This window comes from Podarcis muralis, chromosome 6 (genome assembly GCF_964188315.1).
Source record: "Podarcis muralis chromosome 6, rPodMur119.hap1.1, whole genome shotgun sequence".
Classification (NCBI taxonomy): domain Eukaryota; kingdom Metazoa; phylum Chordata; class Lepidosauria; order Squamata; family Lacertidae; genus Podarcis; species Podarcis muralis.
In genome coordinates this window covers 6297170-6315488 of record NC_135660.1, presented here as the reverse complement: position 1 = coordinate 6315488, position 18319 = coordinate 6297170, and the positions used below count along the sequence as shown (strand labels likewise).

General features: G+C 43.7%; 2 protein-coding genes across 2 annotated transcripts in view; both read right to left on the bottom strand.

The window, feature by feature from the left end:
• Positions 1-5130, bottom strand: part of LOC114598083 (cytochrome P450 2C39-like) — a 28586-nt gene extending 23456 nt beyond the window's left edge. The window contains exons 1-2 of the mRNA XM_077929660.1: positions 4963-5130; positions 690-852 (exon numbers count right to left, since the gene is read on the bottom strand). Coding sequence (XP_077785786.1) covers positions 690-852; positions 4963-5130 — 331 coding nt within the window. The remainder of the gene's footprint in view (positions 1-689; positions 853-4962) is intronic.
• A 3233-nt stretch (positions 5131-8363) lies between these two features.
• LOC144327929 (cytochrome P450 2J5-like) lies at positions 8364-18024 on the bottom strand. The gene is made up of 8 exons (XM_077929662.1): positions 17523-18024; positions 16853-17002; positions 16490-16650; positions 14790-14966; positions 13487-13628; positions 11394-11581; positions 10814-10955; positions 8364-9507 (listed from the first exon to the last, which is right to left on the bottom strand). The coding sequence occupies exons 1-8, from the start codon at positions 17683-17685 to the stop codon at positions 9314-9316; spliced, it is 1317 nt and encodes a 438-aa protein (XP_077785788.1). The 5' UTR covers positions 17686-18024; the 3' UTR covers positions 8364-9313.
• Positions 18025-18319: the final 295 nt, after the last annotated feature.

The window sequence follows — 18319 nt, the reverse complement described above, 5'->3', positions numbered from 1 at the left end:
GCTGCCTCTCCGTTCTGAGGAGATGACTAAGACTAAATTGGGTGCCAAGCTGGCACCAACACTGTCTCCTTCATTAAGGACATAGAGATGCCAGGTATGAACAAACCTTGCAGGCCCAACCCATTTGAAGGAGTGCCCACTTGCTTCCCAGTCGTTGGATGCCAGTCACCCACCTCAATCTCCAAAAGGAAGGTGTGAGGGATGTATCACTAGTTGGATCAACATCTTAGCTAGCATTTAGCTGTGGGTCTATTACCTCTTATGTACCTATTCCACCTTGTAAGCTGTGTCTTGGCAATGTTCTGATCTGATGTAGGCATCAAAGCCTTCAGCAGAAAGAGCAGAGAGTTCAAGCTCTTCATCCAGCACTGAGGGCCAGGACTGTCAATGCATTGCAACTGCAACAGGAAACAAGCTTCTACCTGCAGTTCAGTCTAACCACAGTGCAGTACAATTCTGACTTCCATAAAGCACTTGTTAGAGTACACTAATGGAAATTAATAGACCCACATTAGCCATGCCCATTAATTTCAGTGGGTCTTCTCTGATAAGAACTGGCACTGCATAAAACCCCTATTTCCTGTTCAGTACAACATTAATAGAAAACCTTTGTTCTCTTTTTCCAGACAGCCACTTAAATGTTTTCTTCGGGGAAGTACCAGCAGAAATTCTCATTCTTCACTACTTACCCTTTCCGTTTGCTATAGTCATAAGGAAAGGAGTCTGTGGTCGGTCTTCAAGTTCTTCAGAGTGGTCAATGAGCGCTTCTTTCACTGCTTGGAATCCAGACACTATTATGAAGGGTTGATATCCTGCCCAAAGGGTGTAAATGTTTCCATATTGCTTTGCCATCTACCATTTGGGTCAAAAGAGAGAAGAGGAATGCTATGTTCAGATAGTTATTTCAACCGAATATGTGAGCTTCAGCCTTCCTCACCTCTTAAGCATCTCACTATATTCTCTTCTCTTGCCAGCAACTCCTTTTCTTTCTTTCATTCCTTCCTTCATTCCAACCCATTTGTTTTACTCCCTCCCATGGTGGGTCACAACAGCAGAGGCGTAGCAAGTCAGGTGGTACCTGGTGCAGAATTTCTTTTGTCACCCCCCGCACATTGAAATTTTTGGGGAAGGTTACCCAAAGTTGTGGTAAGGAATTAAGAAGAGGATGGAGTTAAGTGGTAAGGAATTAAGAAATACCTCTCTGAGTAATTTGGCTTATAAATGTATTAAACAAACAAACAAACAAATTAAATAAAATATTGTCTCGTGTCTTCCCTGGCTACATACGAGCTACAAAAGTCCCATGGCTTTCCTGGGAATAGATAATGATCTCCTGCTACACTGCCAAGTGAACTTGGTGTCCATCCATCTGTTGGAAGAGGAGAAGTGCATAGCATTCTGGGCCATGTTGCATCACACATGGGAAGAGTGGGAGGACAAGCTCCAGAGTATATTGCAATAAACTATTTCATCAGCTCAACTGTTTGTTTTGTGTGGTGTCTTTCAGATTTAAGCGTCCTTCATCCTGCAGATACAAACAATTTTTTGCATTTTCTCTATGAGAAGTGTTGACTAGTAAGTGGGAGCAGGATCAGTCTGTGCACCTTTCCTGTCTCAGTGCCATAAGTCTCACAGCTGCAGCTGGTGCTTTTAAATGACTCTCTGATGCTGATTTCACAGACCTGGCCTTTTGCTCTTGCTGGGAGTATTACCTGGAGATTAGCATTTACTGCAGAGATGCAATTTGCTGTATTAGTCTTTGAATTGCTCTTTTAAAAAAGTGTTTGTATTTCCAATGAACAAGATGAAGACTTTTCCAGGCTTAACATCTTGAATAGCATACGCAGGTCTGCAACAGATACAGATAAGTGCTGCCATGAATGAATGCAGAGTGATCTTTGTGCTCACTCTTTTTAAAATGCATTTTCTTATGTGTTTGTGGTCAGTGCTGTGGGGTTTCTTTTTTTATATAATGTTCATATACACCAGAAGTGATGGCCCTAGAAGATTTGAAGGAATCGAGGTAAAGAACGCCAAGGAAGCACATAACATGTAACAGTATACACAGTGGCATATGAAGAGGGGCCAGAGGGGGCAGGTCACCCCGGGTGCCACCCTGGGGGGGTATCAAGATGGGCCACTGCCTCCCCCCAGCTGTGGAGTGGCGAAGGGACGCAAGCAGTCAGTATGGGCGCCACTTGCGGCATCCGTATGAGCTGCCACTCACGCACGGTGTCCATATGGGCTGCTGTCCGTGCGTAGTCTAATCAGGCTGCCGGGCGGTTCGCCTCGCCCTGCCCCTTGGCATACTGCCCAGGGTGACGAAGAGGGTTCCTCCACCACTGACTATGCAACAACTTACCTATTCAATTGTGATATAGAAAAAATAGGGGTGGTTGGCTTTTGCTGCCCAACTGCCCAAGGGACTGAGTCCCCCAAGTCCATGATGGGTAAGAGATGACTGGCTGGAGGGAGGGTGCAGTGAAAGCAAGGCAGATCTTTATTTTTTCCGTTGCAACAGAGTTCCCTCCACTCCTTGTAAGGAGACAAGAGAGACCCAGAACCAAAAAGAAACATCTCTCCTAAGGATTTGCATTTTGGTGTGGAGACGGAGGACCTCCCCTCTACAAACAGTCAGAAATTACATCACACACAAGGTGGGGTTACTGTGGTTGAGGCAAGCCAAGATGTGATATTCCTGAGTATTTAGCAAGTTTTACATAGTTCCAGACACAGTTTACACAAAACATTAGCATTTGATATGCCTGTCAGACATCGCTCAATGCAGAGCATCTGGGCAAACAATGACAATTAATACAAAGGAGATTCATTGATATAGGAGAGGAATCCCTTCAGGAACTTTCCTTGACTGCTATCTGCCTACGTGTTCTCAGACAAGGGGGATTAAGGAGGCAGAGGAAATACTGAGAATCTTTAGGAGAGCCAAGATGACTTTTGGATTGCTCCCCTGTACTATTTTAGACAAGTGGTTTATATCCTTACGTATGTGTGTTTTAAAAGATGATGCTGTTATGGTGCTACCCTCAATATGCCAGCAAGTTTGGAAAACTCAGCAGTGGCCAGAGGATTGGAGAAGATCAGTCTACATCCCAATCCCAAAGAAGGGCAGTGCCATAGAATGCTCCAACTACCGCACAATTGCACTCATTTCACACGCTAGCAAGGTTATGCTTAAAATTCTACAAGGCAGGCTTAAGCAGTATGTGTACTGAGAACTCCCAGAAGTGCAAGCTGGATTTCGAAGGGGCAGAGGAACCAGAGACCAAATTGCAAACATGCGCTGGATTATGGAGAAAGCTAGAGAGTTCCAGAAAGACTTCTACTTCTGCTTCATTGACTATGCAAAAGCCTTTGACTGTGTCGACCACAGCAAACTATGGCAAGTTCTTAAAGAAATGGGAGTGCCTGATCACCTCATCTGTCTCCTGAGAAATCTCTATGTGGGACAAGAAGCTACAGTTAGAACTGGATATGGAACAATTGATTGGTTCAAAATTGGGAAAGGAGTACAACAAGGCTGTATAATGTCTCCCTGCTTATTTAACTTCTGCGCAGAATTCATCATGCGAAAGGCTGGGCTGGATGAATCCCTAGCCGGAATTAAGGTTGCCGGAAGAAATATAAACAACCTCAGATATGCAGATGACACAACCTTGATGGCAGAAAGCGAGGAGGAATTAAAGAACCTTTTAATAAGGGTGAAAGAGCAGAGCGCAAAATACGGTCTGAAGCTCAACATCAAAAAAACTAAGATCATGGCCACTGGTCTCATCACCTCCTGGCAAATTGAAGGGGAAGAAATGGAGGCAGTAAGAGATTTTACTTTCTTGGGCTCCATGATCACAGCAGATGGTGACAGCAGCCACAAAATTAAAACACGCCTGCTTCTTGGGAGAAAAGCAATGACAAACCTAGACAGCATCTTAAAAAGTAGAGACATCACCTTGCCAACAAAGGTCCGTAAAGTTAAAGCTATGGTTTTCCCAGTAGTAATGTATGGAAGTGAGAGCTGGACCATAAAGAAGGCTGATCGCCGAAGAATTGATGCTTTTGAATTATTGTGCTGGAGGAGACTCTTGAGAGTCCCATGGACTGCAAGAAAATCAAACATCTCCATTCTTAAGGAAATCAGCCCTGAGTGCTCACTGGAAGGACAGATCCTGAAACTGAGGCTCCAATACTTTGGCCATCTCATGAGAAGAGAAGACTCCCTGGAAAAGACCCCGATGTTGGGAAAGATGGAGGGCAAAGGAGAAGGGGACGAGAGAGGACAAGATGGTTGGACAGTGTTCTCAAAGCTACCAGCATGAGTTTGACCAAACTGCGGGAAGCAGTGGAAGGCAGGAGTGCCTGGCGTGCTCTGGTCCATGGGGTCACAAAGAGTCGGACACGACTAAACGACTAAATAACAACAACAACATGTGTGTTTTCCTTGTTTAATTATCAACATTTATTCTATTTTTTAGACCTTAGAATTCCTATAACAATTGGTAATTTCTGAATGCACATTTTCAACTTTTGTATGGTTTTGTACTAATGCCCTTGTAAGTAACACAGCAGGAGTGCTTGGAATGAACAAATTTAGATTACCTAGTTCACTGTATTTATTAAAAAATATATGTTTATTTTGTATAATTTTTCATTTATTAAATTTTTATTTAGCTACTTTTTCTTGACCTTACTACACATGAAAGTAGTTTATAAAAATTCTGTGTGACCTGAATATGAATGACGCTTCTCTCGCAATGGAACATTGGGGGATTTTTAATTAAATTCAGTTTCAGTAAATGTAGGGGTTTCATCACATTTTATTCTGTGCTTGTTTGTGGCCATGACATTTACTGTTTTAACCCTCACTATTGTTTAAGCTTAAATATCATAGTTGTTAAGGGAAATAGATAAAACAATTGTTCATATTAGGGTTGTGTTAGAAATAAGTACCTTAATAAAAGTATCATCACGAAGCTTCACCCCAATCCGCCACACGCCTCCAATGAGAGGAAGCTGGAGAGGTCCAGGAGGATAGTGCCTATTTGACCAGAGCTGTTTCAGGAAGTGCAGAATCAGAAGAACCACCAGCAAAACAATAAAAAATGCCCCTATTTCCATCCTTCTCTTGCTTTCAATTTCTCCTGGATATTTTTTAGGATTCCTGGTTAAGTTCAACACTCTTTCTCTAAGGAGATCTTGCTTTCCTCAGAGAAATCAACATTTCTCTCTCTTTATATACTCTCTTGTTAAAAAGAAATAAGCAACAAGTTTTCTGACATCATATCCAAGTAACCTTGGACTGTGATCCCAAGTCATGTGCTACAGTCAAACACTATAAACATTCTTACATGTGTCACTCAGGTGACAGGAAGTCTGATTAATATGAATTGCAATTAGAATTTTGGCTAGTGTAAGACTGATTTGTGCTAGAAACATTGGGAAAATATGTACCATACATTCATGAAATAAAATTGCATATGGAAAAGGCCCGGTGCAAATGCCTATGGGAAGCCCTCAGCCAGGACCTCATGGCAATAGCCCTTAATATAGCTATTAATGATAAATTAACATGTGCTATTAAGGTAAGACGGGGAATATGCAGGAGATACGGAACATGTTTGCAGAATTTGTGCTGCTAAAACAGAAAAGGGTCAAACTATCACAAGAGGCGTTGAAATTTTGGGAGGTTGGATAGTTATAATGGAATGGTCTCGGGGGTAGGGTGCACATTTTTATTCTTATTTATTATCACGTTGTGAAAATAGAAAATAAAATTATTTTTTAAAAAGTAGCTGCTGCGGCCCAAGAAAGACAAACGGCTGTTGCACAGTGGTAGGACGTGAATTGTACATGCAAAAGACCCAGCATCTCAAGGTCGGGCTGGACATGTTCTCTAAAGAAGAAAGGAGGAGGAGGAGGGAGGAGGAGTTTGCGGTGAGTTCTATTTTTCTAGAAAAATAGTACTGTGTCCTATCCATGGCATCTCCGGGTACAACTGGGAGACAGTCTCGTCTGAAGTTCTGGATAGCCACAGCCAGTCAATGTAGATAAGACTGAGCTAGATGGAACAATGGTCTGATTTGGCATAAGGCCAAATCCTATGTTCAGAATGCTAGGGAGTTATTTTTAAACTGCAATATTAGGTGCTCAGCTAAAATGTATACCACATATCAGCAAAGGTACCACCAGGGCTAAGAAGGTGCCAGCATGCTTAACAAGCAACATCGAATAAGTTATCAGAAGCAAGTAGTATTCCTTCAGAGCATGGAAATCCCATCCAAATAAGAAGAAGAAAAGAGAGCACAAATTTTGCCACAAGTTTCTCTGGAACACAAATGGGCACAGTGGGAACCAGGGGGCATACAGTCGAAAGGAGTGTAGTAGTGAAAGTCTGGTTCATCTGCCAGAAAACCTCCCACCGCCAGTGCAAAGCATCCGCTGTCCAAAGTGCAGTAATTTGGGGAAGGTTTTTTCACCATTTACTGGATTATCCTCAGGCCAGCGAAATCCAAATTCATTGGAGGAAATGTACAAGATCACAGTTCTTTTTCCCCTCTTTGTTTTAAAATTTTGCTTTATTGTTCATTTATACCTATATATGGGGGGACGCGGGTGGCGCTGTGGGTAAAAGCCTCAGCGCCTAGGACTTGCCGATCGAAAGGTCGGCGGTTCGAATCCCCGCGGCGGGGTGCGCTCCCGTTGCTCAGTCCCAGCGCCTGCCAACCTAGCAGTTTGAAAGCACCCCCGGGTGCAAGTAGATAAATAGGGACCGCTTTCTAGCGGGAAGGTAAACGGCGTTTCCGTGTGCGGCTCTGGCTCGCCAGAGCAGCGATGTCACGCTGGCCACGTGACCCGGAAGTGTCTCCAGACAACGCTGGCCCCCGGCCTCTTGAGTGAGATGGGCGCACAACCCCAGAGTCTGGCAAGACTGGCCCGTACGGGCAGGGGTACCTTTACCTTTACCTTTACCTATATATAACATGAAATCATAATCATCTTCTTCAGTCAAATAAACATATCATTGATTACCAAAGTTACATTAAATTTCGCTATGTATTTTCTTCATGAACATATAACTTCCCATCCTCTCCATACAGCTATCCTTTTAGAATCATAGAATCATAGAGTTGGAATAGACCACAAGGGCCATCGAGTCCAACCCCCTGCCAAGCAGGAAACACTATCAGAGCACTCCTGACATATGGTTGTCAAGCCTCTGCTTAAAGACCTCCAAAGAAGGAGACTCCACTACACTTCTTGGCAGCAAATTCCACTGTCGAACAGCTCTTACTGTCAGGAAGTTCTTCCTAATGTTTAGGTGGAATCTTCTTTCTTGTAGTTTGGATCCATTGCTCCGTGTCCGCTTCTCTGGAGCAGCAGAAAACAACCTTTCTCCCTCCTCCTTTTAATTACATATAGTATATAATTTTGTCATTGTTACTTAATAAACCATCTGTGGCGATCACACAGGGTCCCCGGACATTTCACATCTGACTGGTTATAAATCAAGGAATTCATCAATGGTAGAGAGTACTGCTTCCTTGATCGGAGAGTTGAAAACCTTCTTTGCCCGATTTGAGGTGACACCAACAGTGACTTCAACAGGGATGCCAGAGCTATTGGCGTCACTACCTACAGGAAATGCTGCCAGGGTGGAAGAGGGAGAAGTGAGGCAAGTACTAAAGGAGGTAAACACGAGGAAGGCTATGGGCCTGGATGGGGTGGCTGGCAGGGTGCTAAGAGATTGTTCGGACCAACTGGCAGGAATTTTTACGAAGATTTTTAACCAGTCTCTGGCCCAAGCCACTGTTCCACCCTGTCTGAAATCCGCTACCATTATACCCCTGCCAAAAACATCAAAGATAGGCAGTCTGAATGATTTTCGCCCTGTGGCGTTGACACCCATTATAATGAAATGTTTCGAAAAACTGGTGAGGAAGCGCATCTTATCTTGTCTGCCAGTGGGACGTGACCCTTACCAGTTTGCGTACAAGGCAAAGAGATCCACAGAGGATGCTGTGGCAATGGCTTTACATGCTGTCCTGACTCATTTGGAGAAGCAAAGGAACTACGCGAGACTGTTATTTGTAGACTTTAGTTCTGCATTTAACACTATTCTTCCGCATAGATTGGTGCCCAAATGATTAGATCTAGGACTTCCACCATGTTTGTGCAGGTGGATATTAGATTTTCTATTAAACCATTCCCAAAGGGTCAGGTTGGGTTCCCACGTCTCTGCAGATCTCATCACGAATACGGGGACGCTGCAGGGGTGCGTGTTGAGCCCGCTTTTATATACGCTCTATACAGCTGACTGTGCCCCCAAATACCCCAGTAATAAGATAATTAAGTTCGCAGATGATACAACGGTGGTTGGTTTAATCACAGCTGGAGAGGGGGAGGCGGCCTATAGGATGGAAGTTGAGCAGTTGGGGGAGTGGTGCAGGAAAAACAATTTACTCCTAAACTTAAAGAAAACAAAAGAGATCATTGTGGACATTAGGAAATGTAAATTGAATATTCAGCCACTTATTATTGAGGGGAAGTGCGTGGAACAGGTCTCAGTGTTTCGATTTCTGGAAATGGAGAGAGAATAATTGGGTGCACTCTTCCCACCTTAGATCAAATCTATGCTGCTAGGTGCCATAAGAAAGCGGCAGAGATAGCACAGGATAGTACGCACCCCAGAAATGATCTCTTTCAGCTTCTGTCTGGATCTTGATCTTGTTGTTCTTCCCAATTCATGCAAAGTAAGTCCAGGGGCCCTTTTACATCCCAGCAATAATTCAAATGGGCTAAACCCAGTACTTTCTTAGGGTACATCCCTATATGCATACAGTAGTGGTTGTATCTTGTCATCCCAATTACTGGGATTTTCGGCAGTATAGGTTTTAATCATTCTCATTAGGGTTCCATCAAATCTTTCAACTAATCCATTAGTTTCAGGGTGGTCAGGTGTTGATGTTAAATGCTTAATACCACACACTTCCCATAGCCTTTTCATTAGTCTTGATGTGAAAGAAGAAGTCAAGTCAGTGACCAAGGACTAGACGGGGCCTTTCTTGCCTGGTCCAGCAGAGTTCCTCTTATGCTTTTCTACTCTTATTAAGCAACGGCAAAAATAAATGTGCAAGCAACTGACACCTTCACATGGCCAACAGCATGCTGCCATCCGGTTTGAATATTGTGAGATGGGTTTTACACTAAAAGGAATAAAAGTGTCTATTTTAATCAATGACAGAAGTTTGAGTAAAGTAGGACTAGAGGGACACTGAGAGGAAAATGGTGCTTTTAAACAAAATCAGAGGTTTGCATTGCCACGGGGAATAGCACAGAGTTTATAAGGATGGGGATGTGTTGTAGCCCCTAGTAAAGGCTCTTGATTGAGTTCTTTCACTCCTTCTGGCAGCTGGAAGCTGAATTTTCTCAGCAAGCTGGTCAGGAAGATGAAGATTTCGATCTTTGCCAGCTGCATTCCCAAACACATGCGAGACCCTGAAGAGGAGACATGGGAAAGTCAGCAACTGAGTAATAATGTACTTTTCAGTGTCAATTACTTTGCAGCTATAAAACATGCTATATAATACTTTGGAGAACTAGACATAGGAAAGTGAAATAATGATGATGAAGAAGAAGAAGAAGAAGAAGAAGAAGAAGAAGAAGAAGAAGAAGAAGAAGAAGAAGAAGAAGAATTAATACCCCACCCATCTGACTGGGTTTCCCCAGCCACTCTGGGCAGCTTCCAACCAAATATTAAAAACATGATATAGCATTAAGCATTAAAAACTTCCCCAAACAGGGCTGCCTTCAGATGTCTCCTAAAAGTATTATAGTTGCTTATTTCCTTGACATCTGCTGGGAGGGTGTTCCACAGGGCAGGCATCACTACCGAAAAGGTCCTCTGCCTGGTTCCCTGTAACCTCACATCTTGCAGTGTGAGTTCGCCAGAAGGCCCTCGGCGCTGGATCTCAGTGTCCGGGCTGAACGATGGGGTTGGGGACGCGCCTTCAGGTATACTGGGCTGAGACACTTTGGGGCTTTCAAGGTCAACACCAAAACTTGGAAACGGACTGGGAGCCAATGTAGGTCTTTCAGGACGAGTGTTATATGGTCTTGGCGGCCACTCCCAGTCACCAGTCTAGCTGCCGCACTCTGGATTAATTGCAGTTTCCAAGTCACCTTCAAAGGTAACCCCACGTAGAGCATGTTGCAGTAGTCCAAGCAGGAGATAACTAGAGCATGCACCACTCTGTGGAGACAGTCTGTGGGCTGGTAGGGTCCAGGGAGTCCTCCACACCCACTCGCCCCCTGTCCCCCAAGAACAGTACTTCTGTCTTGTCACGGTTCAACCTCAGTCGGAAGTGGGATAGTTTAACTGCAGACTACAGTTCTGAATATAGTTTCATAGCAGGCTAAATACATTCCGTGAAAAGAGGTGGGGGAGCTTTAGCCTTGTCACCTGAAAAGAAGTTGGATGCATCAAGCAGTGACGTGTGACAGGGAGCGACAGCACCCTGGTGCTGGCAGTGTTACCTCTCTCAGGGACAGGGCAATGGGGTGGCAAGTGTGAAGTGTGAACCCCATAAGAGTTTGGGTACCTGTGAGTCCAAAATCAGCCACCCAGAAATTCCCTAAATTATCAACAGCCTTGCCCCATCCTGCTGACCAGCAGTGCCACTCCTGCCAAGGGGATATTGCATCCATTCTGCCCTACTCTCTTGCTGCTGATGATGTCATTTCCTGGAAGCCAACCAATAAGCATGTCTATAGACCACAACTCAGCTTGGACTTTTGCATTCACCTGCACCAAATGGCAGATATTCTTCTCTGTCCACAAATTGTCCATTCTTGTCCAAGAAATGATTCGGGTTGAACTCTGCAGGAGTCTCCCATCGTGTTGGATCAAGAAGAACAGAGCGCAGATCAAGAAGAATGGCAGTCCCCTGCAAAGAAGAAAGAATTAACTTGGAATGCATTCAGATCAACACATTCCAGGATTCTCCCTCACTCTCCCAGGACGAATCTTTGCAGAGTTACAACTGAATTGAAACTCAGTTTTGAGGGGACAGGTTGGTATTTAACAGTGGCCATATTCATCCTCAACTTCTTTCTATTAAAAAAATATTTCTATACAAGCAGAAACACAGCAGGGCCTCCCCCAACACCTGTTTCAAAAAGGCCTCGCTGAGACCTTTGGCCACTGCATGCTCCTCTGAGGTGCCACATGGCCCCAGGAATAGCACTAGTGAAACATGTCTGCAGGTGGAACTCCTGTTTTAGACTACACAGGAAGTTTCTGCATGGCTGGGGGCATCTCTGAATATGCAACCTACTCATAGACTCTTGGGATACAGGCGTGCAGCTGTATCACTCTTCTTTACCTTGGGAAAGAGAAAACCACGCATCTTCACATCCTTTGTACATTGCCTAGGAGACCCGAAAAATATGGCATATTTAAAGCGCTGCATTTCATGAATCACAGCATTGGTGTAGGGCAGCTTCTTCGTATCTTGATAGCAGATTCTGTGAGGAGAACCTAAAGCATCTTCTATCTCCTTGTGGACTTTATCTGAAGAAAATTATGGAAACAGAAGCTTTATTTTGAATAAATAAACTTCATTCTCCCCCCAGTACTTGGCATGGGCAGTGTTAAAGGGCTAGAGCAGTAGCCAGAAGATCAAATGGAAAACAGATAATCCAAAGTTTGTTTTGTTTAAAGGGAACTACATAACAAGGAAGATTAGGAGCCTCACCAATTGTTGGGGTGGATCTACACGGGGGGGGGGGGGGAGGACTGGGACCACTATAAATAAGTCAGTAATTAAATCGTAACAAAAGAAAAGAAAAAGCTATGTAAAAATTGCATAGAAGGAAGGAAGGTAGAGGGGGCGCACCGCTCCGAGTACCATCCTGAAGGGGGCGTATTTGGCACGTGGCCGCTCACCCCGTAACTCCCAAGCCAACGCCGGCACAAGTGGCAAAGCATCGGCACCCACTGTCCCCCTGCCTGCCTCCCCAGCTCACTGCAAGGTGGGCCAGGTCCTGCTCTCCCTGCCCGTCTATGTCCCATCCTTAAAGGCTCCTGCGGAGGTGTAGCTGCGGCCCCCCCCCCTGGCGCCATCACGTCCAGAGAGTCTTTGCAGGGCTTGCCTGAGCATGTTGCTTTTGGTTTCCCCGCAGCCCTCATTTAAAAGCCTGCCGCGCGCAGTCATCAGGAAGAACTTTCTGACAGCAAGAGCTGTTAGACAGTGGAACAGTCTCCCTCAGGAGTTGGTGGGCTCTCCTTCCATGGAGGTTTTTGAGCAGAGGCTGGATGTCAATCATTTTCACGAAGGGATTATTTATGGATATCTGTCATGGATGCTTTAGTTGAGATTCTTGCATTGCAGGGGTTGGACTAGAAGACGCTACGGTCTAGTCTGTGGCTGAGGCATTGCTTTTGGTAACATAGGGAGCTGCCTCATGCCTAGGGGTGTCCGGCTTTCTTGGGGGAGGGGGTTGCTCTCATTGACAGATTTCAATGTTGGGGGGGGGGTTGACAAAGAAAATTCTGCACCGGGTACCTCCTGACCTTCTACGCCTCTGGTTCTTGGTAAGGCATGAGAATTTTCTCTCAACGTCCAAAGCATTCAGAGAGAAAGGAAGAAGTAACCCTGAATTTCATGTTCTTGATACATTATAAAAACTGAATGAGCTTTGTAAGGAAGAATGAATCTGGTAACGTGAAGGACAGAAGGGGATATGTATGGTCCTGGCTGAATATTGGGAGGGGGTATATTAAGGATAACATTTTAAAGTTTCACAGGTATAAGGTTCACCCTCCTCCAGTACTTAATAGGGATAGTGTTAAGGGGGACAGAACAGTAGCAGGAAGATTCAGTCTGGGAAAATGGATATTGTCAAGTTGTTGGGGTGTTTTTGCTTAAAGGAACAGCATAGCAAGGAAAACAAAGAGTCTTCATGAATGCTTTTGAGGACTGTGAAGTTTGAAGAGAATGCTCGGATTAAAGAAGATTATATATTTACCATTATTATTATTATTCAGAGTGTTGAGAACGCATAAAGGAAGACAAATAAGTTGTATAGGAGGAAATATGATTTGAAACTATGATTGATGGTTATATGGTTAGATAAAGGAAGAATAACTCTACTTAAATAACTGGGGAAATGTTATAGTTAAATGAAAATCTAAGCAGGAATTTAAATATGCACAGCCAGTGGAAATTGAGGAAAGGATGGAAAAATAACAGAAATGAGGGGAAACTATGTTATTGTTTCTTTTCTCTCGTTCCTTTGCTGCTAACATTTTGAACGGGGAATGGGAGATAATCAACTTTAAAATTTGTTGTAAATTTGAATTAATTTGCTGTCAATTTCTTAATTTTTTTGGAAAATCATTAACAATTAATTGACACAAGAATTACAGTCCACTCTAGATATCAAAGGAATCCCTGCACAAGTCTCCCTCTCTCACCTTGGATATCTGGGTGACTTGCCAGGAGGAGAAGTGCCCATTTCAGAGAAGTGGTGGCTGTGTCTGTCCCTGCTACAAAGAGCACGGAAATACTATAAGCCATGTTTTCTTCATCATAGGTGGACTCTGGGTCGTTTTTGCTCTGATTTTGAAAACGGGGAAAGTGTCATGTCATTTACATGCATTACAATCTGTCCTTCAGCACTTATTACTCCCCCTGCTCCTATTAGCATACCACCAACACATGAGGGGTGAGGTGTCTTCTTACACTGCCTGAGGTGACATAGGAAGGTGCCACCTCCACTGCCCTGCTGTCACTGCCACCTCCGTTACTTTGGTCACACAGCAGTGCCCACAATGTGCTAACAACAACAGTGAGGACAGTGAAATATTGCAAGCTTTTGGTGAAATCTTGCAGGAAACTGCCACTGCTCCACTTCTCCACTACTGGCAGGCTAGGATGCCTCCTGTTGCCATTCCACTGCCCAAGGCAGCTGCCTCAGCCTGCCTCATGGGTGGGCCGGCCCTGTGCTTCGTAGCTGGTTGTGACAAGAGACCCATGCACACATTCCTGTGTACACAGCAGTAGCTGCTGGTGCTGCATTTGAGAATCTGTGGGTTGGGGTAATAATCCAACACTGGCAGGTGATGAGGGATACAAAAGAATCTCTCTGGCAGCAGGTATTCAAAATGTGCACTAAACATATTTAATCATTCTTTAGTCAATCTTTGAGTGTTCAAAGATTGTTCCAAGAAGGCAAGATGAAAAAATATTTTGACCTTTCTAGTGTAGGAATAAATGAGGCAAGAGTTTGAAGTCATATTTAGTTTAGGAACATTTTCTTTAGGATTTGTTTCGCCCCCTGCTGATGAAAGTGAGGAGTGATTTTTCCTCTTGCTATGCATTGTAATGTGTAATGAAACATCTGCCACAATACACTTGGTGAGTTGGCCATTCATACTATTTGGGCATTCTTACTGTTTGGGCACCACAGGCAACATTTCAGTGGTGAGTATGTTCCCATGAGGTATAACAGGGGTTTTCAAACGTTTTTGCCCACTGCCCTGTTGGATCCATCATCTGATCTCCAGTGCCCACGACCCTAATAATAAAAAAATTATTCAGAATAGTGGTTTGCACAACTCAGTAAGAAAAATAATAATCCAATAAATCTGGGGAAAAGTAACTCAATGTCATTTTCAACTGAGATTGGTGTCCATGGAAGAGATTAGCATTCACTTATAACAGGGAATATAATGATTCCTTGGATGAGCAGCATTCAGTTTCAAAGCAGATACTTACTTTCTCCATCTGAAGCAGATAGAAATCAATGAGATCCTGAGGATCATGCAGAGACTGATTCTCCTTATGCTTCTCTATCTCCTCCTTTGCAAATGAAAGCACCATCTCTGTGCAGGACAAGGCCTTCTTGTGGGGCCCTGGGAGATGTTTCATGAGCCATGGGAGCATTTCATAAAGCTAAAGGAAAGATAGCAGAAATGCTGCCATTACCATGAGGAAGCTTGGTCATGCAGTTCATGAGTCAATTCATTTGAATTAGTACTTAAAACATGACCCAGATTATTCTTCAGAGCTAGCACATTAGTTTGGGTCTCCCTGAGAAGAAGGTAGGAGTCTGCATCTTCTCTTGAATCTCACAATGACTGGTTCTGGGAAATATCTCTAGCCAAATATGTGAAAGAAAACTAGGGGTCAAAGTATTTGTTGGGAAGTGGGGGTGGCTAGAGAATACAATTGGGGAAAATTCAAGTCAGTTCACATTTAAGAGTGAATGAAGAGTGATAGGCAAATTGAAACACAGCAATCCTTTGAAATATGCAGTTCTCCAAATCTTGCAATGCAGTTTTAAAATTCATCTTATTTTATTTATTTTATTTTATTTTATTTTATTTATTAAATTCCCCAGTTCCCCAGTCAAGTAATGCCCATCTCTTCCTTCAAAAAATCAAACCTTTAAGAAGGGAGCTTTTCCTCTAGTTTTCTCATGAAAGATAAATTACTTACATTTTCTGAATGTAAACCTCTCTAGCAAACACTTTGGAGGTTGGGTCTCTTCCATTTCCTTTCCTTACAAGAACTTTGTTCCCAATAACAAATAATATTAAATAAGACAAATACATATCCTGTGTTTGCATCATGGCAATCTGAGGTGAGAGGGCAGAGAAATAGCCGATCCCCATATAAATAAATGCTAGCCAAGAGGTCTCGGAGTAATGAGAAGGAGGAGGCAAGGAAGAGGCAGGAGAGAGAGAAGGGGGAGGCAAGGGCTAATTCATTTCCACATACCAAGGTTTGAACAGGACATTTGAAGAAGAATGTGGTGAATCTGACAAGGCTCTGGGTGAAATTGATCAGGAGGAGGGAGGCAAAGCATGCCTCTCAACACAGTTCCGCTTGAGATTTTCTTTGGCAGGTAAAAATTTTTTTTATTTTAACAGAAGCCGGTGAGGGAGAGATGTGGAGCATAGCAGGATGGGAAGGAGAAGTGTTAAAGTTTGCCTTTTGGTGGCTCGTTGCAGCCAGCAGAAGAAAAGGGGACAGAGAAACACATTACAGCATGGGTAGGCAAACTAAGGCCCAGGGGCTGGATCCGGCCCAATTGCCTTCTAAATCCGGCCCATGGACGGTCTGGGAATCAGTGTGTTTTTACATGAGTAGAATGTGTATTTTTATTTAAAATGCATCTCTGGGTTTTTTTCTGGGGCATAGGAATTCGTTCTTTCCCCCCTTTTTTTCAAAATATAGTTCAACCCCCAACAAGGTCGGAGGGACAGTGGAACAGCCCCCTGCTGATAAACTTTGCTGACCCCTGCATTACAGAGAAAGAAAAGGGGGGGGCTCAATCTCTGATTAGATCTAAACCTCATCTCTGTTCTCCAACACTCTATCCTCTATCATAATGGAATCCAGAATGCTCAGTGGGGAACATAAGGCCCCTGGGAGACTTCTCTGAATCAGCAGGAATGAAAATAACTACTCACAGCATGAATGAAGCTTCCTAGAAATTTTGAGAGAAAATCCAAGTCTTCTATCAGCTTCTGGAACTGTTCATCCTCAAGAGCAAACCGGTGCCCAAAAGCCACAGCACATATCACATTGGAGACTGAATTAGCGATGGGCATGGAGGGGTCAAGTGGCTGTCCTGCAAAATAAAGTTATACTAATGTTAGCTCAGCTGCTCCTGTTCGTACTGAGAGTGGGATTTCATGGTGGCCAAGAGAAACTGCTGGGATCTCCATTAGGAACCAAGAAAAGCATATCACATTCCTTTCTAAAATGGACAGAGGTAGGACACAAATATATCTCCATATGCCAGCTCAGCACCATCACTTAGCATCACATACCCTTTGAACGTGCAAAAACCTCCACGAGCTGACGGGCCTCCTCTGCTACTTGCTGCTCCATGCCTTTCTTCCCCAGTCCCAGCTTCCGCAGAGTGACTACACCAAAGCGTCTATGTTGCCTCCAGGTGTGACCATTTGAAAATATAATACCTATGAAAAATTAGTGAGAAATTATTCCTTACAGAAATTAATGTTACAATTAAGTTACCAGCCAAGAAGAAACTTTCTTTACTGAAGTTCATGCCCTTGAATGTGGAAGCTATTCAGTATCTCTGAGGCAAACAATTACAAGACGATGCAAAGTCTGCCTCAGTGTATTTTACGAGTACCTCAGCAGAAAGAGCGAAGAGTTCAAGCTTTTCATCCAGCGCTGAGAGCCAGGACAGTCAATGCATTGCAACTGCAACAGGAAACAAGCTTCTACCTGCAGTTCAATCTAACCACAGTGTAGTACAAAGCACTTGTTAGAGTAGACTAATGGAAATTAATAGACCCACATTAGCCATGCCCATTGATTTCAGTGGGTCTTCTCTGATAAGAACTGGCACTGCATAGAACCCCTATTTCCTGTTCAGTACAACATGAATAGTAAACATTTGTTCTCTTTTTCCAGACAGCCACTTAAATGTTTTCTTCGGGGGGAGTACCAGCAGAAATTCTCATTACCTACCTTTTCCTTTTGTCATAGCCATAAGGAAAGGAGTCTGTAGTCGGTCTTCAAATTCTTCAGAGTGGTCAATGAGAGCTTCTTTCACTGGTTGGAATCCAGACACTATTATGAAGGGTTGATATCCTGCCCAAAGGGTGTAAATGTTTCCATATTGCTTTGCCATCTACCATTTGGGTCAAAAGAGAGAAGAGGAATGCTATGTTCAGATAGTTATTTCAACCGAATATGTGAGCTTCAGCCTTCCTCACCTCTTAAGCATCTCACTATACTCTCTTCTCTTGCCAGCATCTCCTTTTCTTTCTTTTGTTCCTTCCTTCATTCCAACCCATTTGTTTTACTCCCTCCTGCTTGTTTTTCCCCTGCGTGGGATCAGAGCAGCAGAGAGGCACTTCATAGTCTCCAGCCATCTGGTGACAGGCAAGTAGATGAGCCAGCCATTGCCAGAGGCTTCTTCATCATCACCATAAAAACATTTTGTGCGGGGATGTGGAAACTGGAGTCCACCAAATGCTGTTGGACTGCAACTCCCATCATCCCTGACCATTGGCCATGCTGGTTGGGGCAGATGAGCATTGTAGTCTGGAGGGCATCAAGTTGGTATAAGCTTGGCTAGAGCACTGGGTCAGGTTTATGACCCATGGTGGGTCACAACAGCAGAGGCGGAAGGTTACCCAAAGTTGTGGTAAGGAATTAAGAAGAGGGTGGAATTAAGTGGTAAGGAATTAAGAAATACCTCTCTGAGTAATTTGGCGTATAAATGTATTAAACAAACAGACAAAATAAATATTGTCTTGTGT

What these genes read in the sequence shown, in the direction of transcription:
- LOC144327929 (XM_077929662.1), bottom strand. Translation starts at nt 17,685, where the DNA reads ATGGCAAAGCAATATGGAAACATTTACACCCTTTGGGCAGGATATCAA. An exon ending in GGTTTTTGCACGTTCAAAGG is followed by an intron (nt 16,651 to 16,852) that starts GTATGTGATGCT and finishes TTTATTTTGCAG; the next exon opens with GACAGCCACTTGACCCCTCC. An exon ending in ATATCTGCCATTTGGTGCAG is followed by an intron (nt 9,508 to 10,813) that starts GTGAATGCAAAA and finishes TCTCCTCTTCAG; the next exon opens with GGTCTCGCATGTGTTTGGGA.